The sequence below is a fragment of the Cariama cristata genome, unplaced genomic scaffold (assembly GCF_000690535.1).
Source record: "Cariama cristata isolate BGI_N322 unplaced genomic scaffold, ASM69053v1 scaffold253, whole genome shotgun sequence".
NCBI classification, from domain to species: domain Eukaryota; kingdom Metazoa; phylum Chordata; class Aves; order Cariamiformes; family Cariamidae; genus Cariama; species Cariama cristata.
Genome location: NW_009607552.1, coordinates 41,444 through 67,209, shown reverse-complemented (window position 1 = coordinate 67,209; position 25,766 = coordinate 41,444). Strand labels below are relative to the sequence as shown.

Below are 25,766 nucleotides of genomic sequence, written 5' to 3'. Positions count from 1 at the left end.
GGAGGAGGTAGAGAATTTGGGAGTAAAGTGGAGCCTAGGAAGAAGGAAGGGGTGGTGGGAAGGTGTTTTAGGATTTAGTTTTTATTGCTTATTATCGTGCTCATGATGGTAATTGGTGAGTGATCTCTCCCTGTCCTTATCTCAACCCACGAGCCTTTTATTATATTTTCTGTCCCCCATCCAGCTAAGGAGAGTAGTGATAGAGCAGCTTGATGGGCACCTGGTGTCCAGCCAAGGTCAACCCACCACAGGACTATTACTGTAAGCTGTGCCTCTGTCTCCCAACATACCTGGAAATGACAACCGCCATATAAGCTGCAGTGCTGAAATGTCTTTTAACTCCTCATTTACTCTGGAAATTCACTTTGCAAGCAACCGCCATATAAGCTGCAGTGCTGAAATATCTTTTAACTCCTCATTTACTCTGGAAACTCACTTTGCAAAGTTTTTCAAAACTGATTCACAATTGATCTAATGATTAGAAACTTCACTGCAACCAGTTTTTATCACCCTGTTTTATCACACTGTTTAAACCCAAAACCTTCTTCCTTTCCTCACATCACGACCTCTTGTTTTTCCAACCTGACTTGAAACTGAAAACCCTGCTTGAGCCACGTTTGTCTCTTCTACAGATGCACTCCCTTCCAATTAACGCAGTTTCTCTGACGGCTGCAAGGTTGCAGACTCCTTTCAAAGCAGGCTTTCTGTCCGGCCAGAAGTAAGTTATAGACAATACAAACAGCAATAACAGTAACATCACTCAAAAAGTGAGATCAAAAAATATCTAATGAAAACAGTCAAACCAATGAAATGTCCTGATAATTCTACTTTCCCAAAAGAGCCAGCTGTACAGCGATATTTTATTTGTTAAAGATAGGTACTCTGCAGGCTCAGATGCATACGGTTCCCAGCCAGAAGTATCTGACAGACCATCTGGTTTGACCTCCAGGATAGCCAAGGCTTTTCCATTTCCCGACTGCTGAACTCAAAGTGCTCCTATCGCTTAAAACATGGCTTGTGTTCGACTAAAGCCTGATCTTTTATGAAGCATTAAAGCTGGGCTCAGAGACACTGAGAAATGGATACCGCAATCTTATCCTCTGCAGTTTGGGCCTGAAGATGATCATTCCACTGACAGAAAACTGCACCTTATTTCTGTTTGAGGATGTCTTCAGTTTCAGTTAGTGCCAGATTAAAAAGACTGTTTATATCCTGTTTTTTCTCCCTGCAGAAATAAGCAAGCTGCAACTAAGTGACCACTAACTCTTCTTCCCAATTAGTTTAACAGATTATTCTCTAAAAGACTGGACTTAAAGTATTTTCAGAAGTTGTTTTCAGTTTAGAGACTTCTTTTTTTTCTTGCAGGGTTGTTTTTCAGTATCCTGTGTTGCTTTTCCTTAGATATCTAATTCTGCATAGTGGCAAGTGCTTACGACACACCAAGGTTGCAGTTCTGTACGTGAAGACATTAATGTCATTTTTCCAGGCTTTCAGACAAAGTCTGTCTTCAAGAACCTGAAGGAGTAGAAATCTTTGGGATCAACTCAGGGAGTCCCTGTCACAGCTAAGAAGCTATGTGGCAGACACGTGGCAAACACTAGCACACAAAGGGTAACAGGGAATTGGCAGGTCAGTCCAGCAATGGAAAGGGAAACTGAGCTATAAATGTTTTTCCCTCCATAACCATCTACTAGAACTGTGATTTCAAGATAAAAATGGGGGAAAGGGAAGGTTACTCTCTCTTCTATCGAAAATCACATTTTGAGGATGGAAGTTTTCTTTTTTATACATGAGTCTTGGCAAATCCCTCTTTGCTGTAATCAGAGGCAGTCCTGCAAGTGTAATGTTCCTCTCTCAAGTGACTCACTGAGTGTCTGTATCAGGTTAGTGACTTGAATAACAGGATATGAATACTTTTAAGATAACAGATAAAGCCCCACTTATTTCAGATCAAAATTTTCTTCCATTTAGATGTAAACATTACATTATCAATTATCATTTAAAACAACTAGCTGAATACACTGAAAGGGTAAATTGGCTGTCACCATTGCAGAAGAGTAAATAGCCACCAGAAACAGGCAGAAATGACATGGAAATTGAGAACTTTATTTATCTCCCTCCACTGCAAACTCATGTTTTCCTCTACAAGCATGGCACCGTGGCTTAGATTTACTGTGTTTCCAGTGGAGCATGTTCTATCAATCAAACCCAACCTCTTCTTTAGTGTGACCAATCTTTCCTACCCAGTCTGAGACCTGCCCTGTTCGTGAGTGCATCTTAGGATGTAACCTTACTTCTTGTAAAGGCACAAGGGCCGTCACAGCCAACCTAAGGCAGATATTGGTGAGAAGGATCAGGAAAAGGCAGAGCTCTGCCCCTGCCTATTCCCACACATGGTGCAGACATCTCACAACCTGTGATCTTTTAATAATTCCAGAGACATTGTACATGCATTCAGTGAATGGCATTAAGGAACATGCATACCATCTCCCTGCTATTTGAAGAAAGCAATAAGGTCTTAAACAATCAACATATAACTGGTGGGGATAATCATGGGGCATTATGGTAAAACCAGTTCCCCAGAGCACTGGCTATAATGCTGTCACGGCTCTGTGTTGTAGACTGATTTGCTTATCATGCTCCCTAATGCTTTCCTGTCCCTTCAAAGTGAGGACTGTTAGCACAGCCCATTAAAGCAACAGGATAGTCTCCTGAAATTACCATAGCTCCAAACTTTGGCACAGCTTTGTATTAGATCAGTGTCCTCTGGTTCCAATAATGCTTACACAACAGCTCCCACACTTGTCAACTTTTAGTTTTCATCATCAAACAGACCGGCGTTATGCTGAGCATCTACTCAGAGTTACTCTGGTGTGAAGTAGGAACTCTACTTGGGTTTGCTGGGTTTTATGGTGTTTTTGTGTTTTGTTTTCTTTGCGGGTTGGGTTGTTTTTTTCTTTTTTCTTTTAATTTTACTATACAAAACTAGGTATATGAGCTTTTCAGATCATATTTTGATTATAAAACAAAAGGGCAAACCTTAATAAATCACTTTTTGATTTCTACATTTATATCTGCAGTACTATATTCATGAGCGACTTTAGTCAGGTTATTTAACAGGCTAATATCTTGGTTTCCCCATCTCAGACACTGAGATGAGAGGTCCTGAGGGTCCTGCTTCTGCACTTTTTACAACTGATGTGAAAATGTGCTTCATAGACAGGCTTTCACTCCATATTCTTTCATTGCTGATAGTGAGTTTCAATTATTTGCAGACAGGGGTATTTTGGGGTACAAAGTAAAGAATAAAGCAAACCTTGCATTCCCATTCAGGCTCAATAAGAGTGCAAAACAAAGTTTTGTGCCTCCTCCTGTCTATCTGAAAAAAATAGCAAAACTACACAAAGCAAAACAGTTGGGGACTGAACATTACTGGAGAAATAAATGTGGAGCAAAAAAAAAAAAAAGAAAAAGATAAAACTTTTTTTCTGTACGTAATGTAAACCACATTATTTTGCTCATTTTTTATATCTGCTAAAACCAACCCTGATCTAATATGTTGAAAATCTCCCTGTTTTTTTTCAGCCCATAGGTAAAAAGTGTCTTGAGTAGTGACTTGCAACAGGAACCTCATCTGTTGCAAACACTTTGAGCCTTCCTTATTTCTCAGAGAGGAAGTATGTGGCCTGTTTGGCAAATGCTGCTTTACATGACAGCGTGAACTTCACAACACAGTCATTCGACTGGCTGCTCCTCGACTTGATCAGCTAAACCTTGCTGGCAGCACGGGAGCTGTATTATGACTACGGCTTTTTTGAGAAATACTGCAACCTGGAATATCATGCCTAGCATTTAAAGGTAATCATTGCTCTGATGATACATTTTAGATTATCTGCATATGGGACCAAATGTTTCAATTTTATTTATATAAAGGAAGTTCTATTTCATTAACAATGACAGTATTCAGACCATGGATTTCAAGTACCAGTAAAGGTAGAAATAGAAAAGCCTGCCTTGATCCTTTTCATAAGGAGTGGTACTAAAGATAGAAGGGACAAGGAGTATTTCTATTGAAAGCTCACGGTAAGATAGATGCATAGGAGCTTATGCTGAAGCAAACTGCATTTCACTATAACCTAAAATATGAGCCCATAGATTAGTGGATTTTTTATTCAAAGTGTTAGAAGTTTGCATAATGCAGTATTTCTGTGTTGTTTCATAGTTGCACATTTCTGTGAATTACCTTGATTATAGCATTATGTTGTTCTTTCTAAGTGCAAAGGTACACGTGCCTCAAAGCTGAAAGGATGTTAATTTTGACTAATGACAAATTAAAGGAAATTCACCAAAAAATATACAGCTTCTGAAATCTAAGCTGCTTTTTTTTTTTTTTCCACATGAAAAATAACAGGATACTGGTGCTTTCATTTTCAAGCTAAATGGGATGCAGACATTACCCATGAACCTTATTGAGAATTAAATTCTAAGACCTTGGTGGCATAGATGTGAATATCTGGTAACAAAAATAAAATAGGATATAGCACCTCACGAATGATCAATGTCCTAATTTTACTAGTCCGCAGTATTCCTTACAGAGGGGTTTTACTCAGGTGCTTATCTTGCCTTTTTATTTCTCTTATTATTTTTATTTCTTTATGTTTACTAATTCTCAATCTTTTTAAACATAACTTTGAAAAAGTTCTTACAAAGAAATAGACTTTCCTACACTCCGTGCTATTTAACTGCTCCAGAAGTGTGTTTTCTCAGAGAACAGATTCTGTGAGAGGAAATTATTGCTACATGTGCTGCACGCAGGAACGGAAGGTGTAAATCGTACCATGGGTTTTTGAGACCCACGATGTAGGTCAGTGAGAGTCTAGTCTTGACAGGTGAAGAGTGCGTATCTGCTGAGAGCTCTGCCACTGATAAATAGGACATAAAGCAGGGCTGGGGCTGTAGATGTTTCCTCACCTTCCTTTTGGTAGCAAAAATAAAGCAGTAAAGATCTGTAAACCCCACTCACTGCGTGTTTGCAAACAGTTATGACTGCAGTGACCAGCTTTCCTTAAACAGCATGCGGACAAGTGGAAAGGGAAGGAGAGGAAGAACCAAAGCTTGGAAGACTGCAAATGTGATCTTAATGGTTAAAATCTAATTTACACACAAGCCTGAGGAGGTGGCCTGTGAGCAGGGAAAGCCGCAGGTAGAGTTTGGTTTGCAGCCCAGCGGCACAGCGGTTCCTCCGAAATGAACAGCAGCTGCACTCCTCCATGAAAGGTTTTAGGTTGATAAAACACGGTGAGCTCAGAGTCTCTCAATCACCTCTCCTTATTTTTTTCCAAATCACCCTCTGTGAATGATTTTGTTTGGATCTGGCATAATTATCTGCTTCTACGACAGAGGGACGCCACCTCTACTCGTATCCCAAACTCTGTTACCACGTTTAAGTGAGATGCAGTGCCTAGAGCAGATATGTAATTTTGAAAAAGTATCATCTATAAAACCGTTATTGTTCTGCTATTGACTTAAATAATAAAAAATTGACTCAGCCACAAGATGCTCTACAGTTTCCTGTAAGTCTATTTTTGCAGAGTATCTTAAAATTTCAGAAAACCACCATATAATTTATCATATAGCGATACAATGGATTTGTATTGCGCTACCAATACGCAATGCAAGAACAAGATACTTAAGCCATTAAGTTCTATTACGCATTTGTGAGTTGTGCACTGTTGTTTTAGATAGGATAGGTTACTAACTCATACACTGTTACTCTAAAATCAGTAATACATCACTGCCAGCGAGCAATTGCCAGCGAGACAATCTTTGCCCTTCCCTGCATCACTTCAAACAAAACTTCTAATTTCTTCCATTTCCATCCCATTTTCAAATGTCTGACAGTTGAGCAATACGTCAGGGGATTCACGCCACCAAATTTGACTGGACTACAGGCACCTTTACTCTGCCCAAATACAAGCGGCCTTAGTGGTAAAACCTAGTCTGATATCTGTCATTTTCCTTTTAATCACTTTGGATAAGTGAATCAACAGCAATGGTCACAGCTTTCCATTTGCTTATTTTTTTTGAACACTTCTGCCATGAGTCTAGAGAACATCTTGAACTCTCTGTCCCTTTCAAGACTTTATGCTGCCACCGATGGTAATTAATGACAGTAAAACGATGTGGAAAATGTAATTAGACGCAGCAAACTGTCACACTAGTGACATCAAAGTCCAAAATGTCATTGCTCTTCACAGTTACTGTAAGTACTTTATAACATCTGTATTTTCCGTAAGTCAGATTCTTCCACATCTAAAGTAGCAGCACTGAGCTGCGTGCTCTGCCCTGCTGACTTCAGAGGTCCTTTGAGAAGAACAATGATTTGTGTGGCAGAAGTGAGCCAGGTCAGTTTTGGATGTGCTCTGCAAAAATACGAAGTAGGCACATGCTTGTTGTCCAGTACTTAATCCATCCGGACTAGACAGCAAGTAGTTTAATTACGAACTACATAGAAACAAACCTTCAAAAACACTGCAGGTATTTTTAAAGCAACGTTTAGAGTTTAGAACCCTAAATATCATCTAGGAAAATGAAGATGCCTTGCTTAAATGCGCCGTGCTTTTAAAAAGTTTGTAAGTTTGAGGTAAAGTTTTCAGAAGTCTTTCCATTATGTACAAATGCTAGCTACGTATCACTTTCCAAAGTGACTCAGGCATACCTGAAAATTGTAACCACCGTATCTTAAGAGTAGGAAAAAAGCCCTTGAAAGCACTCTGTCACAAGTCTGATTGCTAGTAGGATGATTTGCTCTCCTGGTTCTCAAATACCAAGACCCAGAATAAAGGAGTACATAGAGGTAGGACTCTATTTTTATAGCTTTTCCATACTTTTGTAACACAAAATTCAACTAATGTTCTCATCTAAATAACAATTGCATATGTTAAAATTATAGATGGGCATAAGATATTTGTGCTGCCATGCTTGGCACCTATCTGGAATTGCACAAAATTTTTCATAACTACAGCTTACTTACTATACACCTAGCCAGATTTGAACTGCCCTTTTCAAGTACTGCAAAACGTAGCTACTACAGCACAGGGCTCAGCAGAGGTTATCTGTCCAGGTATTTATCCCACTTCTTTGGCTGACTTGTTCAGCCCTGTTGAGCTCTCTGTTGCCATGCCCAGGAAATTTTGCTGGTTAACTTGAACATGAGACAGGAACATCTATAATACCTGTAGCCAAAGTACTGGCTGCTCTGTTCCTATGTGTATACCTCTTATTCTTGATGGAATACAACTGAGAAAAATGTTGAAGAAACTAAAATTGGGTCTTGTGAAAAAATATTCATAGTTAGTTCAGGAAATTATAAACTTGCAAGTAGACAGTTCCTGCCAAAATGAATTCTGATTTCAGTTTTCGAAACTTAGGTGCATTTAAATGGAGAATGATGTTTTGTTTTCTATCAAGAGAGACCCTATATTCAAACATAAATACCCAAATCATTTATTTAAATTTAGGGTTACTTTTTTATTCAGCTTCTAGACTTAAATCAGGCAATGAAACAGTTTTCAGTTCTTGCAAAAGTAGATTTCAGACACTTGTCAGAAAGACACTGGCACAGCTGCATCCTACAGATGTGCCACAAGCTAGCTTCCAAGTACAGACAGTGACAGGGTAATGTACCATTTGACCGCTGAAATAGAGACTTCTAGCAAAGAGCTAAGAAGCTTGAAAATCAGATGAGCTAAAGTCAAACTGTGCATTACCATCATTTTAGCACTGATCTACATGCATTTGATAAGAGATTAATTCTCATTCTTTTGAATGGCCTTTTATTCTGTAGGGTGTCTTCCTAAACTTGCTGTAAGACATCAAAAACTTATAGTATTAAGCAATACACTAAATTCTGCCAATCTTATTGCAAAAAACAATTAGTAATAAAGTCACACTGATTTCAGCAGTACTGCTTCTCAAGTTAGACACTTCTCCAGCTAACGCTGTCAAGTTCTAGTCTGTTGTAAACAAAAAGCAGCATACCAAAGGCGGTAATCATCTTTGAAATATTCAAGCTAGAAGACTGAAAGACGCAAAATACCCACACAATGCTGTTATCATTTTCACAGGGCAACTGACAGAACTATATTTTTTGAAAAATAATTTACTATCAGCTAGTGGCATTGAGTTATTTTGCTTTAATGCACAATTTCAGACAAATATAGCTTATTCTCCTCTGCCTCTGAAAATATACCATAACACGAGACACCTTCCACATCCAGAGGGTTTTTCTCTCTGTCCTCTGCTGGGAAGAATTAGGATGGGTGCTGTAAAGCCATGAGAAGGAACTATCCCTTTCACAATATTTAGTTCCACAATTGTCTAATACTGTTTCTTGTACATCCACCAAGACTTTTTAAGACAAATATCTGAAGAATTTGCACCACCGGCTTTATGCAGGAGGAGTGTTTTGAGATCAAATATTTTGAGGTAAGGTGTTACTTAAAAAAAAAAAAAGAAGAAAGAAAGAAAAAAGGAAAACCAACATTGCCCACATTTGCTGAGAACACAACTGCATCAGAAAAAAACACACTGAACAATGTTCTTAGTGTTTGGCAATAAAGTGACCTAATATACACACAGCACTGATAACCAGATATGTCAACCTAATTAACGTATTTGTAGCTTCAGAACTCCAAATGCTGAAAAGAACATTTTGTATATGAAATGACTGTATGGGCATGGCTTTGCTGTGACTTCCTATTGTGCTGAGGTACTGGTAATGGAAACTTTTACTACACTGCGTTCTTCTGAGCAACTTCCCTAGCTGTGGTTTTCTGCTATTCCCCTGATAAAAGCATCAAAGTGGTGAGAGTTTAGCAAGTATGTAAAACTCTCACATGAATTTGACACAAGAGTTCTCAAAAGCAAAACTGTGTAAAATTGGAGACACCCAAACTAGGTCATTTCTCATCTGTTGGCACAGCAGGTGTTATTCTGATGTTTAATTTCAATGTCTCCTTTGATTTAGTTCTGAAGAGCTTTGACGGAATTAGAGAGCGCAATGGGAAATACTGTGAAAACACCAAGAGCCTCCGAAGAAACAAATGTGCCAAGCCAAACAGGTAAGCACTCAATTAATTTCTTTCAAGAGAAAAAGACGTTCAAAATGTATGGTAGATTCATCCATGTGTCTTCCTTCATCTGCCTGACGTAGTAAAAGCAGGCAAGTGCGACTGCTGTGGGAGAAGGAGGGCATCCACCAGACAGTGCTTATTTTTAGGTATGTTCTAGCTCATTTTCCAAGAAGTACTTTAATTAAAAACGCAAACATTAAAACCATTATTAGCTGGTGCTCCTTGAAAGACTTTCCTTCCAATTCAGAAGGCACTGAAGCACTACTTCAGAAACCAGAAATACTGTATTTTGACATACTTGCATGTTATATTTTATACAAATTTGTTCTTGAAATTTGGTTTTGTTTCATTTAAGGTTAAAAACCTTAATGATGTTATGCTTGCACTGAACCTGGAGTCCACTATTAGACTGCTGCATTAAAAGTAGCACGCAGCCAACTTGTCACCAGGTTTATCAATAAAGGTTATACAGAAATACACATTTCACAGGCCAAGCTGCCAAAGGGGGATCTAACACATCTGCCCTATGCATCCACACTTGAAAAATTCAGGTTGCAAAGCCCTCCTTCCCGTACGCTGGTAGAGGTCATGCATCTGAGGGGGAAAGCAAGAAAGATTCAATCACTTGCTACTGCCAAACTGCAAGGGAGTAGGTGGAGAGTCAGTACAGCCTCACCTCTTATGTCAAAATATGACAGACAGCTGGTGCAAGACCTGCAATAAATCAGTCCCCAAAGGTGAGGAAGAGAAAACAGTTTGGTTCTTTGTTTTGTTTTATTTGGGGGGTTTTTGTAGGGTTTTTGGGTTTTTTTTGTTGTTGTTGTTTTTTGGTTTTGTTTTTGTTTTTGTTTTTTTTTTTTTTTAGAGAGGGAAGTCATTAATCAAAAGTTTTGGGTTTTCCATAAAAGATGGTCCAGATGGGTTGTTCATTGTTATAAGGATAGGGAATCAGCCTGGTTTCACTAGTGCTGGAAGGAAACCCAGCCCTGCTTTTAGCATGGCCAAGAACTAGCAGATAAGGGCAGCCATGTAGCCCTAGGTCCTAATAAAGCAGAGATCAAATATTGTTAATGACTACTCAGAGGCTCATAACGTGAGCTAACATTTGGTTTTTTTGTTTTTTTTTTTTTTTTTTTTGTGAAGAAGAGTGCCTCATGTTGATATTCCCAACAACTTCTGTCATGAATACTATAACTATCAAAACAAAGACATGCATGCACTCAGAGCAGGACATTGCTGATGAGCAGGGGAGTGAGGGGTCACTGCCACGGCTGTGACCAAGTTTGTATTATTCCTACACATGCTAAAAGTCAGCATTTAACAGAGCTAAAGCCAACTGCATCCCTTCCAGTGACATACATAGAACATACCCCTAAAAGATAACTCAGCAAACATTGATAGCACAGTGATTGCAAAGGGAAATTACCCATTTAGGAATTTAGGGCTCGATCTATTTGCACTGTCTTACACATCCAGTACACCTAGAAAGCTGCTTTGTCAGATCCTGCCTGACCTTCTGCTGTTACTTGGGGAGGGAACAAGTCTCCCATAGCTGCAGTTGCATCTGCCAAGGTCATCGGGATGTCTCAGACACTCACACAGCTGAAATAGGCTATATCTAAACACCCAAAGGCAGCTTTTTGGCCACAAAAATGATCAGAGCAATGGAACATCTACCCTATGAGAAAAGGCTGAGAGACTTGGGGTTGTTCAGCCTGAAGAAGAGAAGGCTCCCGGGAGACCTTATTGTAGTCTTTCAGTACTTAAAGGGAGGTTGTAAGACAGATGGGACAGACTTTTTAGTACGGCCTGTTGCGATAGGATAAAGGGTAACGGTTTTAAACTAAAAAAGTGTAGACTCAGACTAGGTATGAGGAAGAAATTTTTTTCCCATCAGGGTGGTAAAACATTGGAACAGGTTGCCCAGAGAGGTGGTAGATGCGCCATCCCTGGAAACATTCAAGGTCAGGTTGGATGGGGCTCTGAGCAACCTGATTGAGTTGAAGATGTCCCTGCTCATTGCAGGGAGGTTGGACTAGATGAGCTTTAAAGGTCTCTTCCAATCTAAACTATTCTATGATTCTATGATTTAACAGCCCACATAGCTCTTTGGATCCAACTCTTAGTCTGGATGAGACCAGAATCTTTCATAATGGCTTAGTTGTTGCTAAGCAGTCAGGGATACAAACATCAGTACTGTCATCCAAATCCAATGAAAACAAACTTTTGAAAAGGAACTTGGTACTAAAAGCATATATTGGGGTTAATCCAGTGAGTTTGTATCTACTTGTCTTCCTGACCAGATCAAACTCCAAATATCACTGAACACCTAAGATTTCCCCAGGCCAGGAACAGCCACCTTTGATTTAAGTGAGGTGGAGGATCTAATCCACAGACTTACAACAGTCCAAATAGTTAGTAGGAAAAGCAGGTTTTACACTGGCTTATTTCAGTGAGACTGAATAAAATGAAGGACTGAAACAAAAGGGAAAGAAAGAAAGGAAAGAATATCCAACAAGAAGGGGGAAGAAAACAGATAACTGGAGTCTGCAGAGTTGATCTGCAGTGTGAATGTGTTCATCAGACCCCTATAAGCTCCTCGTGCTGCCTGAGAGCTGCACTGAAAGCAAAACTTTGTGCTTTCCTCACCCTCAGTGCATCAGTCTTGGTCCTCAGAAAGGGAACAGTGCATAAACTGTATTTCCCAAGGAGGCATTTGGATTCCGAATATGACTGCACTCCATCTGAAAGCACATTGTATGGGCATCCCTGGCATAACCTAGGTACTGATAACAGACTAGCTACAGCAGCAAGGGGTCATCAAGGGTTGTGAGCCCACCTCCTCCTCTTTCCTCCCTTGGGACCCTGAGTCAAGGGTTAATCCTTACTGAGCTGCACCTGCGTAACTCTCAGTTCCCAAGCTGGCTGGTTTAGATCTAATTTGGGTATGCCAGTGCGACTCTGCAGCCACACCTTACGGCTGCTGCACAGCCAGCCTCCCAGACACACACGAGTGCCCTCTTTACCCTCTCTGGTATACATCATGCCACAAATCATAGTATTTCTGCTGGGCAGTAAAGCTGCGATGATGCAGGGAGTTGAGCTCTGAGCAGCTCATTCCCACTCCAGAGAGGGACCACACCGGTGTGTACCACAGCATTTTTTGAAGGCAGTGAGCTGGATCTGGGTGCTTTGCCTGTCTCTCCCTTCTCTCTAATAGTGCTTTGTAGTCAGTTTACAATGAATAATTTGAAGCATGCAACATTCAGTCTCACACTTTGCAAGACATCCAGAGATGCATACACTTAAAACTAGCATGTATTTCATATTCATTTCCCACTCCCAAAAAAAAAACCCCAAAACTAATTAACACCTGATTCAGTGGAAATGACTGCTTCGATCTTTCCACTCTAACTTTTGAGTTGTTCCATTTCAGATGTAACCTACACTTGCACTGCGGAGGAGAGGTTGCGTTAGAAAAAAATCAGGCAAATCTTCTTTTTTCTTTTACAACTTAAAAGTGTGGGGAGCTCATCAGATCAAATCCATTAGATCACCATGAAATTTAGGTGTGGAGAAACAGTGTAATTTAGTCACTGTTTTGAGGCTTTTGTGTTTGAAAGGAGTTAGCATGGGTTCTGTGAAATGCAGAGTACAGTGGGGTATTTTACATGACCAAAAAACCCAGTGAGGTTTCATTTAAATACCAATTAAAATAAGGTCTTGTTTGTGGAGTAGGAAGGTTGAAAGGTTTTAGGTAGTACAAACCCCCTTTACTTTCACTCTAATTTAAGTATATGTAGTTTAAGAGGTAACGTTTGCATGGATGTGGCAGGCAACACTATGATTAATTCCTTCCTTTTCAGAACTACAAATTAATGTGCAAAATTGAAACAAAAACGAATATAAAGATGAAAGTGTAAGCAAAGTAACAGAGATCTTGCTAGAGTAGAAAAAAAGTCATGTACGCCACAGTGCATAACGAAATGCAAACCACCAGCATGCAAGGAAGGAGAGCAGAAAAGCACTTGTTTTCCATCCTTTCAGTATGGAAACAAAACATTTATAAATAAACAGTATAAGTTTAAAAAAAGCATTGCTAAAGGCATTGTCATTAAGCTAAAAAAATATGACATTCCATGTAGAACTGCTGTCTAACAATCTGAAATGAGAAGTTAGGCGATGGTACTTTATCTTTATTCTGCAGTTCTTACAACATACCTTCTGGCATATATTTCTTGCAGTTCTGGGTAAAGACTGCTTTGTTGAAATAGACTCAGCACCAATACTTAGGTCTTGTTAGCCTCAGGTACTAAGCAGTTTCACAGAGAAAGTGTCTCTTAATTTCTAGTGCAGAACAGGGAAGCAATCAAAGGCATGCTTAGCAGAGAATTTCTTCGGTATAGTTGAACTAATTGTATAATAAGTTACAGTAGATTAATCATGGCAGTTGGCTGATTAATGCAAAGGTACTGGACTAGTCCTATTTACTTCAGTAACACTAATCATCTAAGAAAACCATGGCAATACTAATACTAAACACACTGTGAAACTAATCAATGTCTCCAGACCATACGCATCTATGATGTGTAATGATGCTCACTAACTATATTGTAGGGCTACTTCAATGGGCAAAGGCTAGCAAGACTAAAAATGCTTACAGTCAGTTTGAACATTAAGATAAAATGACCCACTACTTTGATAACACAAGTCCTTATAACGTAACAACAAACAGCTACTCAAAATCAACTGAGAAAAACACTGCTTTTTCTTTCCTTTAAATGACAGATGTGGAATATTTTCCTTAATACTTATATTGTCATTATCACTGCAGTATGGGTAACAAGTGTAAAGTCTCTCCTTTTGAAAATATTTCTTTTCTGCAGACTTGCATGTTCCCTTCAGTCTTTCATCATTATCACTCGAGTTATTTGTAAGGCCCTGGGACACAGAGGCTGAAAACACAGAGCCAGTCTCAGTATTCATTCAGGATGCTGTTTCTAGGTCTCCCTAAAAAACTGCCTTTCTTAAAGACAAGTTGACGAGGAATTTATATTAAACAAGAAAATCTAATAAGATACAGAAGTGTGTCTCTCTTTCTGGGTAATTTATTTCTCTCCTCCCCTGAATTAATTCCCATTTTTGTACATGTTGAGCTGCACAGACTGGGCAAGTATGGAGATCAAACCACTTCTGTAAACATACTGCTGGATGTTATTACTAAGGAACAAGGTGCTGATCCTGCTGGAGGCAGAGGGAAAGCTTTGTCTCCCTATCTGCCAGTGGACGGTAATGCGACGTGCTGAGGGAAGGGACTCACTTCCAGGAGAAATGCAGGCAGTGTATTGCATGATCTCTCTTGTCAGGACTTGTGCCAAAGAGCTCAAAACACCCAGCATGACACATTTCTGAATCTCCTACCTGTCAAAATTTACTGGACACCACAGATTCCTGATGGATGAGGAGCTACTGAATGTTTGATAGTCCTAGTCTCGTGCAAAGTGCCTTCTCCATCCTTCAGAAACCCAGGAGACTCAGCTTGTGTCCTACACAGTGCTGCAAGGCCCAGAGTCATCCCAACTGATGTAAAAGGTCATAATCTCTTTACTGACCTCAGTTCTGCAAACTGCAGTTGTACGATGATTTAATTATAAACACCCATGTTGCCTCTCTTCTTTAATTGAAGGGCATCATGTGCTACCTCTAGTACAGTATCCACACAAGGAGGGGAAACAAAGTGCTCTGGCTGTTGATCGAGCTAATTTTAAAAAGTGATGGGAAACCAGCAATAATGGCCTCATTGTCATTATCCTTGATTTAAAGTAATTTCACACCTTTGAAAAATATCAGTGGTATTAAATGATGGAACAATTCAACATGCATCTTCCTTTCCTTAAATGCAATGCATCAGCTTGGCTCAAAATTGTAGTTGGAGGCATTTAGAGTCAGTGGCATTAATCAAACTGGGTTACTTCCTACTACTATAAATACTTACTAATTTTGCTAGTTTCAAACTGAATACGTCTTTTAAATATGGTAATTACTAGAAAATGCAGTCTAAATTTAGTTGCTTACAATTAACCAAATGACTTTTTTTCATTTCTAATATCTTCACATTCTTCTTGTAAAGTTACAGGCTCATCTTTAGCTCTTTATGTTTACCAAGTGACATTTCAGAGTGAGATTTTTTTTCCTATTTGACCTACTATGTAAAATATATCATACATAATGAAAAATCCATTTCTGCTTCAGAACTCTATCTTGTTTCTAAGTGACATTTTCTTTCTTCTTTAACAGGTCAGGAGAGTGATTTCCTTGCTGTCCTCTATGACTATCCTTCAGCAGACATAAGCCAACCTATATTTCACGTAGGGGAAAAGCTACGTGTGCTGTCAGAGTAAGTTGATCCATTTTTTAAAAATTAGGTTTTGTTACAATAGATGCAAAGCTCTGTTCTAACTCCCTGGCCCAAATTGGATGCAGTTCAGCAAAATGAACTGAGTTCAGAATTTGCAAGGAAAGATGCTTAGCCATGGTGTAAATTTCACTATAAAGATTTGGGATTTCAGATTGTACTTTGATCCTTGGATTCCTCTGACATGGTTTCTGAAGCTGGATTCAGAATCTATTCTAAAGTAGGACTCAAAACAGGATTCTGATTTGAAAAATTATTTTGAGAAAGTATCCCCCCTATGATATTGGAAAACAGAGTAAAAGCAAAAATATTTTGAATCGCATAGAAAAGGAAAATTATTCTGAATTTCTCTGTCAAGTGTCTCTCTCATTTTCTCTCTCACCTTTTTCATCTAACAACTCCTTTATGATTAGGTCTTAGAATTTCATCCTAGATTTCAGGTAACTCTAACAAAAATGAAGTAAAAGAATACCTTTTTTTTTTCCTTCTTAAATATTTTAATTGACTTTATATTTTCTGCGTGGGGAAAAAAAAAGTGTTGAAGATTTTCCAGTCAGTTCCACTCAAAAATTTATAAACCCCAGAAGGAAGTAGGCTTAAGAGCCCTAGTTCAGACTGACCGTAAGCATAGTTCAAATATTGCCACACAGAAGAGTGAGCACACTTCTTGAAAAATGGAAGCCAGCAGCCCTGATATTCTTTTATGCACAACATGTATTGGCACACAGTGACCTCCTAGAAGTTACTCAGCCCCACAGCCACTGTTTGCACTGCTTAAAGAGAAATGAAAGATTTCATTTTTTCAGCTGGTGGACAGATGGATTCAAGGGCAGACTAGACACATTCATAGCAGAGAAATCCTCCGAGGATTTCTAAATTAATTAAAAAAATTCTCTATCTGAGGAAGTCAGAGCGTCAAATGGCTGGAGGACAGAAGTACTCAAGAGAAGTATCACAGACAACTGATGACTTCTCGGACTCTTCTCCAGACCACTGTGACCTACAATGGCCTTTGTCAGCAACAAGATACGGGGCTACACGAACCTTTGGTCTGATCTAGAATGGCTGCAGTTACGTTCTGCTGATAAAGTGCTTTCCCTGCCTCCCTGCACTTCGAGGTCACAAGGCTCAGACAATACCACTAGATGAACTTTTCTGCTGATGGAGAGCTTCCCTAAACCAGGGGAATTCTTCTCTGGTAACTTCTAGCTGTTTAAACTTTGCTGCAGTTTGTGTAACATACACGACACAGTACAACAAATGCTTTAGCTTGGAAATTCCAGCTTAAAGCCTCACTCCCAGCTTTCATCAGCTACAAACCCTCACACCACCACATAACTACACATGCCTGTATCAATGAAAACTTTATGTGTGGGATATCATACATATACATATGCTGCATAGTATGATCTACTGGACGAACAACTTCTAAAAGAACTAGGCTTCTGTAGCAACAGTTTTTATCATCTTTGCCTGTTGTGCAGTGATCAAGAGCTTCTCCTAATAGTAAATAAGAGCCAAAGCAAGCCTTGATGGGAACTTTCTTTTTCCTATTTTGAATCAAATCAGCTTGTTCACAGAAGACAAGACATTCCAATGCTCTATGCAAAGCATAGTGTCCTAATGAAGGACCTGTCCTTCCCTAATGGGGTATGTGCCGATGTTAACAGGAACTGTTTGCCTGCAGACTTTTGCTGCACATAAGCTGGTATAATCTTTTTCTCAAGTCGTTCAAAGAAGCAAAAGACAGTGGAAGAGAAGAGCAGTATGGCAGGCACGACTGGAACACGAGTGATGAGGAGTCACCACGGAGAAGCCAGCATGAGCAGGCAGCATGTACTGCTTTTGTAACAGCAGCTTTTCAGCCTTCCACCAAAGCAATTATGTGTAGTGGCAATCAGCCCCACCAATCCTGCCAGGGACATGATACATGGAACCTCCATAGAAAATACACTCCTCACAGATATTTGTGACTGCTTTGGGTTGGTAGGATTAGATAAGCACCACTGGCACAGTTTCTCACTCTCCACACTTGTCAGGCACCTTTCATTACCAGATGAACAACTGCCTTTAGCAGGCAGTATTCAAACCAGATGTCCTCCAAAGATTCCCCCAATCTACATAATTTCTGTGGCTCCTGCCCCAGGAGAGATGTGCTGCTTTGGGACTTCTAGCCATCACAGGGATTTTTCAGGCTTAGTAATATTACAGTCTGCAGGGAGGGAAATGCTGAGTCTCTCAGGTTTTTTGTTATTGCAACTCTTGGTTTTGTCTGGGAGAGTTGTGGGGAAAAAAAAATGAAATAACCTAAACTTCTTATAGATAATTTCATGTTGGCTGGAAACTCACAAACAAAACTTGTGGGGTCCTGAAATTTCCACAGCTCTAAGCAGTAGACAGTTCCCTTTTTCCCCTCACCATGTACATTCTGGACCATGGGCCCAGAAGCTATGATTCAGGAGGTTTAACCTAAGTGTTTTCAACTCAGCTGTTTTGACATACACTGAGATTCTGGTCTGCATTCTGGGCATTATTTAGAAACATTTATATGAATGTCCACAAAACCAGCATTCAAACAGAAGACACACTATTCTATTATTTGGATTCAAAGTCTTAAAGGTGGAGAGAACCCATGAATCATCAGCATCCTTGCATTAATCACTAAAACTCCACAGCATCCCTGCAAAAATTCTTGTTACTCTGCCCTTCCCAAGGGATTTAAAAGCCAAAGCCAGCATTCAGTATCACAGAAGAACCTAAGATATGCCAGTGAAAAAACCTATGTCTAGTCACCTAGTTTCAGCTATGAGGTCTTTTTTATTGGAGTCTGCTCAGCAACTCATTGAAGAAAAGGAAAAAAGCAAACCATGAACGAGGTTCTGTTAGACTGAAAACCTGTTCCCAGGCAGACAGGGTCCGTTTGCTGACTCTCTCTACCCTGATGTTACAGGAGTAACTACAGGGCTGTCCAGTCACAGCACATTCAGCCATAAGCTGAATATCTTGGATACCACTACAAGTCTAGCTGTGGGAAGGCAGAGCACAGCATGGTTTAACCACTGAGTATTTACCCTTCTTCTTTTAACTACAGAAAAATATTTTATTCCTTACGTAATTTAAATGGAACAAATGTAACTTATTTCTGTGTCCAAATTTAATCCTGATGTAGGTTTAGAAACAGAACTACTCTAAATGAAAAAAACTTGGTTGCCTTTCTGAATATGTAGATTCAGGAACACAGACAGAAGGTTCCAGGCTAATCTGTAGGTCTTAACTAATTTCTAATATGAAGACAAGCTCTGAAAGTACATCTGAAAATATTCCTCCTCTTGCTTTCACACAGTGAAGGAGGCTGGTGGAGAGTTCATTCCCTTACAACAGGTCGAGAAAATTATATTCCAGGAAAATATGTAGCAAAGGTTTACCATGGGTAAGTAAATATATTTCCTATAGCCTTTCAACACTATGTTTCTACATATACTGCCCTGATTAGTTAGTAAATCAAAACAATGCCAATAGAGACTAGACAGACAGAAATTTTATTTATTGACAATCTAAAATAGTTGCTTGGAAATCTGAGAACATCAAATCCACATCTAAGTTTAGATTATACAAAAAGGAAAATCCTAGTTTTAAATGCTGGAAAGGGTCAAAAACCCCTCAAATGTCATCTAAGATATTTAAAATACTTCTGTTGCATGGACTGAGCTCTACTTTTAAGACATTGATAAAGAGACCCTATTTAGAAGAAGTTTTAATATTTACAAAGAGTAAAATCTAAGCTAGAGTTGCACATGGAAAACAGTCCAAAAAGAACAAATAGAAAGACTAATAAGTCATTCAAGAATGTAAACTCTCACACTGGAAGAGCTAAGGAAGGTTCAGAGGTTTCCTGTTGCCCTAGACACGAGTCAGGAAAAAAACATTAAAGCACACACTTAAAACTTTCTTGGCAAAAGTTTTAATACCTGTTTAATTTTAAGCATATGAACTGTGAACTTCACTGCAATTTATGCAAGTGCTTGAATTTTAATATGCTTTTATATCCTCCTGAAATAGAGATGTTTTCCCAAGGACAGGGTACAGATATGGTAATGGAAGCTACTGTCTGAAGCTGCCCCAAGACCATTTTGCTGATAGCAGACTGGATCAAATACATAAGAACAATTTTAAAATAAAGTGCCAGTGACTCCTACACCGGTTAAGCAAGCTCAGTTACATGGTTAGACACAAGCTGTAGCAAAATACAGCAGTGCACCAAGCTATGGTGAAAATCAGTAGGGCTAATTTCACCTTCCCTTATCCACAAAGCCAATTAATTTCAATGGTTGGACTGTTACCTAGCACAAGCAGAATTATTGTATTTTATTTTGGGTTTATTTACAGTACAATAACATACAATTTGGGGTTAGCAAAGTGGTTTAAATGAAAAAAAGGGATTTAACTAATGACACAGATATGTCATCAATATACCACATGGATATGTCCCTACAATTCAGATCAAAGCAGTTCAAAAAGTTTTGTTTTCCCTAATAAGTCCAAACCTTATTCAGTCTTCTCTTAGTCTCATAAAAGTTAATGGAACTCAGAGAGCAAGATTTTCTTCATAAACTGGGGAAATATGCCTGGACATAGTCAAGAGAATAACTACAGAAAGCCACAGTGTTATTTTTGCCTTCACTTTTCCTGGCTAATGCTGCATTTTCACGGCCACATGCTGCTCTCTGCTTCACTGGTGTCCAAATTTCAGAATTTGTTTTTTCCTGCTTCACAGCTGGTTATTTGAAGGGCTGGGAAGAGAAAAAGCAGAAGAACTTCTACAGCTACCCAACACCAAGGTCGGCTCCTTCATGATCAGAGAGAGCGAAACTAGGAAAGGTGAGAAAATACTAGTTTTTCCCCCTTTGATCTCAGGCATTAAGTTTTACAACTCTTTAATTCACTCCTTGTCCTTCTTCATATGGATCAGTCTGAAACCAGAAAATGTATGTGATGGGAAGGCAAAGGCACCCAGTGCAGCATGCCAGTCTTCACCAGTCACCTACGCTAGGAGCGGTGCTGGAAACAGGGTTAGCTATGGCCATGGAAAGTTCCACAAGCACAAACAAGACAGAGTTGTTTAAACACTATTATTTACTTTGGTTGCATGCAAAGCTTATTAGGCAGTGGGAGTTTTCAAATGGAGGAAAATTCACAGCTTTGCCTTGGTCCACAAAATATTGCCTAAAGAGGCTATAAAATACACACCAAGCAGTGGGGGTGGCTGATAAGTGCATTTCCTATATAAACAGGTGGTTCTTTTATTTACTTTTTAAAAATTACATGCCTTCAATTTTATTTTCTTTCATAGCAATTCTGTTGCTACATGGGAATTGTACTGGACACACTTTATACTTTTATTCTCTTCAATGGGAATACAACTTGCATTGTGCAATGTGGTATCTTCTTTTCTGAAGCACCAGAACACGTCCTAGTATCATGATACTACAGTTAGAAGGGAATAATAAACCATCTACTCTGATCTCTTGCATACCACAGGCTAATTAGTTTCATAATACCTACACTAAATTCAAAGAAATTTAGGATCAGCACTCAGTCCTTACCAACTAAATGCTGCACAATAGCTTTAAACAAAGAAACAGGAAAATCCAAGTTGCCATCTCCTGCCAGGACTGCATTATCAGGTATCAGCTACTGCATTATTGGGAGCTGACTAAATCAGCATACCTGCACACGAGTCTGGTGCCCCTCTTCAGGGGAAGGCAAACATCTTCAGTAAAGCTCTATTTCCTTTACAACATTTCAAAAAATCCCATACCAGCAAAAATAAAGGAAAAACATACCAGAAATTTAAATTTAGTCAAAATCTCAGGCCCTGATGTTGGGCCCTTTATTCTCTTTGTTATACTTAAGTATATTTATAAAGATGACTATATAAGTAGAAATTCGAATGGCCACTCAGTTTTTTCCAGATCTTTCTGGGGCCTATTGGATCATGGCACCACATTTTACAGATATTCTGGCTGTGGTCACTGCTATCGATCCAGGATTAGAGCCCTATTTTGGTGTAATTAGTTTTCCTCCTTCTTCAGGGTTATATTCCTTGTCGGTGCGGCACAGGCAAGTGAAACATTACAGGATCTTCCGCCTTCCAAATAACTGGTATTACATCTCTCCACGGCAAACCTTTCAGTGCCTTGAAGACCTTGTGAATCACTACTCAGGTAAAAAGAACTTCAGATTAAAGAAATTTTCCACTGGCAACTGTTAACCTATCTATCAAAGGTCCAGAACAAGTTTTGCCTATGTCTGAGACTTGCAACTACTGCCACAGAACAAGTAATGGAAAAACTTACGGTTTCTATCTTTTATTTTATCTTTTATCCTAAATACAAATATGCTACCCTTAACCGTACAGCTGAAATCAATCCAAGAACTCAGCTAAATAAAGACAGGCTCTGCCCGTATTGGTAAATGATACTGTATGGCCATGTCAGTAACACTATTTGGTCCAAACACTAGCGTCCAGACAACTTTCAAATACAGTTTGGAGGTTAGCACAGGCCAGGGATGACGAGCCCCTTTCAGAGCACAGCTAAAGTCAAAGTTTGGGTGCACAAAAATGTTAAGCTGTACAGATGGAAGGCATGGTTCTGGGTCCCGGGGCCAGAGTCAACTTCTGGCTCCCTTTCTTTACCAGCATGGACATGTCTGCCATTTATTTATTTAACATATAGACATAGAGATAGCATCAGGATGTGAAAGACCAGGTTCTGCAATCATGTTTCTCTTAGGAACCACTACACCACACAACCTTATCTGCAGCAGAAAATTCTCAGAATTGTTGTTAGTTCCTTCCCTATTACTTTAGAAGAGTATGGCTGGATTTTATCAGCAGAAGTTATCTCAAGGGGCTCAAACTGTTAACTCAAATCTAGATTCAGCTGTCATTTTTACTAAGATCAGTCCAGTGGATGACACCTGTTTCAACGACAGTTTTCCAGATTTATGGCAATTTAACCTGTGTCAGAGAGATAACTTGACAAATAACACAATTAAGTGGCTGCAGTGGCCATGCATTAAGATGAAAACATTTTAAAACAAGGAAGGAAGATTGCAGTAAGTTAATTGCATAAAAGTTACAAGAGAACAATAGGTTCCGTCTTTAACTAGTAATGGGTACTCTGTAATTTTAAAAGTGTAAAGCTATCATATCTGCGTATTTCATAGGTAAATGAAAAATTGTGTTGGCAAAAGAGTACTCTGATAAACTGGAGAGAAAAGCCATATTCACATTCAAAACATGCAAAAGAATCTTTCAAGTCCAATGATACAAACAGAGGAGTGAGAATTTGGACAGGCTATTTGTTTGGGGTTTTTTTTACATTTTAGTTAGCTGACACCTTTCTCCATGTAGAAAGAAGCAAACAATCAAAGCCCAAAATTTGGGGTGGGGTGGAACCCAACACTTATAACAATTAACATTTTTGCTTAAGTTATAGATGTAAGAGGAGATATAATGAGGTTTAGCTCTCCTCCTTCCCCCACCACAAGATGATACGGAATCTCACCCTGAAATAAGGTTCGGACATGTAAAACGCTAGCATTCAGCCACGATGTTCTCTACTTGGGCAGAAGAACATATGCTAGTGGAGCCAGAAGAGGACAGAGAGAAGAAACATAGATGAAAGTAACATGTGAACCTTGATTCATTCCATAGCCATGTTCCAGAGCAGAACAGGTGCACATACAATCTAATCTGAGAGGTTGCACCTTGCATCTATTTTACACTCTGCTTGCATGGCTGAGACAATGGGAGGCAAAAGCAGAACTCACTGAGGACTCAGAAAACGTGGGTCTAAGTCCCTGCCCTGTCACAAACTTCCTTCTAGATTTTGGGCAAGTTACTTTATCTTTCTGTCTCAGTTCCTCACTTGTACTGTGGGAAATATACCCCATGATAAATTAAAAGGCAAAGTTATGAGGAAAAGAAAAAGTTAAGCCTGTGTTACAATGTCCTCGCTGAGAACACACAATTTATTGACTCCTACTGTGTCCAAAACTGTTTATTTGAGCATGCACCAGGGAAGGAAAACAGTGAAGATAACAACGAGCAAAGATTAACTGTCTGTGTATTCATTTCCCTGTGCAGAAGTTGCTGATGGTCTCTGCTGTGTCCTTACAACACCTTGTCTTACCCAGTGCACTAACAACAACAGCGTAATGAACCAAGTTCCTCCTGTGGTGATGCGGAATAAAAACTTCAGCTGGAGAAATATTCAAAGGTACTGCATACAACAGAGGCTGCCAGAAACAGCAAGGTTTTTTTCCAGCCTTGTATGTACTTATACTTAGAACACAGAAGAACCAGCCATTTCCTTCTCCTGAGACCACTTTTAAAGATCAGACAATCTTCAAAGCTGCTGACAACAGGTTAACCCATGAAAACTGGATGTCCAGCTCTCTGACTGATAATCTTGGTCTAACTTTGAAAGAAAGTATAGTTAACATTCAATCATTTCTCCTATCCAGCTAAGAGTGTGGCCACATATGCAGTCCCTTTGGGGCTCGTGAGTCTTCTCCACCAACAGGGCAGGAGTAAAAGTAAGAGCCAGACCATAAAGCCCAGTCAGATCCACCATGAATGGCACACTAACATGCAATGGCTTACAGGTGAGCCTCAACAGTCAGAAATGTCTCCCCCTTGTTCACACGGCAGCCATCTATGGAGCAGCACAAGTGCAATGAACACACTATCCCAGCATAAATCTTTCCTGCTGTGTCTCTCTCAATACGCAGCCCAACTCAAAGTTCATGAAATTTCTAATATTGTGACTGCAACTTGAGAAAGTAGGTCAGGTTTCAGAAGCTGGTGAAAGAACCACCTTCCGAAACAAAAGCACCTCTTATTTTTGAAGTGTAAATTTCCCTCCACTACACTTCCTTCACAAAGAATATTCATTTGCTAACAAATGCAAGACAATTTTGTGCAGTATCAAGGCCAATTTTCCTACAGATTAAGAAGAAAGAGAGAAAGTATATACATGTAATTTCCTTTTCAGATGCCAAAAAATATTTAGATACTACTGTTATACTGATGATTTTGGAAAAACTCTAGTAATTTCTGAGACAGGAAACTTTTTATACAACAAAATTAACATCATTTAGTTTAACAACTGTTAACATTGTACTAAGAGGCTCAGTTCAAGTAGCTGAAACGCTAACAGAATTTTATTCTTTTAAAGGCTGGAGATGACTGAAGATACTGAAAGCACCCTGGCAGCAATGGATGATTCTTGTCTCAGCTATGGCCTGAGGGAAAGTATTGCTTCCTACCTCTCCTTAACAGGCGATGACAACGTTTCTTTTGCAAGTGCCAGAAAGAAGAAAACCCAATCTCTTATATACACAGGGAGCAAACGTAAAAGTACCATTCACTTGCCACCTACATACTATGAAGACTAAATGTAAGACAACCAGGGGAAAAAAAACAACACAACTGAGGGGTTAGAAGAGAAACCCAGAGCATCCTGTGGCCCTGCAGTCCTTCAACAGCTGAGAGAAACAAGCACACCAGCTGATGATCAAACGCTGGCAATGCTTCTGCATTTCCTCTTCTGAATGTTACCCAGAGACCTTCTTACGGGTGCTGTCTCAGCCACAGCAGATGCTGGGAACGTCCCCAGTGCACCTGAAATTAGAACTGGCTCACAAGCAGGATAAACTGAGATGGACTCTAAGTCAAGAGCCAAGCGAGTCAGATGACTCTTCAGCAAGGATGATGCCCACCATTGTACAAAGGTGATTGCATAGGGAAGGACTAACTACAGCTCAAGAACTTAAATTAAGTCTTACTCTGGTATTCTCCACAAGGCTGAAACCCATCTTTACAGAGATGGTTTACCATATACCTACATTGAGAAAAGGAGCCTTTTTCCTCTTTATATAGAATCATGCATTGTTATTGACAATGGGTCAGAAAGTCGTCAATAACCCCAAGAAAGTATCTAACATCCGGCATCCAAGAAACACTTGATTATATTGACTCCATACTTCTGTTATTTTTACTTTTTAGGGGAAAAAATTAAAATCATTGACTTTTCAAATGGCATTTAATTCAACTGCTGGTAATGGCCTGCAGTATCACAAAGTGGTCACAAAATTAAGAACAGGCTTAACTCACTGAGAAAAGCAGTTCCTGCTTAGCCCTGAGCTGG

The 25,766-nt window shown here is 39.4% G+C and overlaps 1 protein-coding gene across 1 annotated transcript; it reads left to right on the top strand.

Annotated features, from left to right (window-relative positions):
* The first annotated feature begins 3,750 nt into the window (after nucleotides 1-3,750).
* SLA (Src-like-adaptor) lies at nucleotides 3,751-25,031 on the top strand. The gene is made up of 8 exons (XM_009696746.1): nucleotides 3,751-3,858; nucleotides 9,029-9,122; nucleotides 15,432-15,531; nucleotides 18,893-18,979; nucleotides 20,324-20,427; nucleotides 21,642-21,773; nucleotides 23,702-23,834; nucleotides 24,795-25,031. The coding sequence occupies exons 2-8, from the start codon at nucleotides 9,062-9,064 to the stop codon at nucleotides 25,012-25,014; spliced, it is 837 nt and encodes a 278-aa protein (XP_009695048.1). The 5' UTR covers nucleotides 3,751-3,858; nucleotides 9,029-9,061; the 3' UTR covers nucleotides 25,015-25,031.
* The last annotated feature ends 735 nt before the right edge of the window (nucleotides 25,032-25,766 follow it).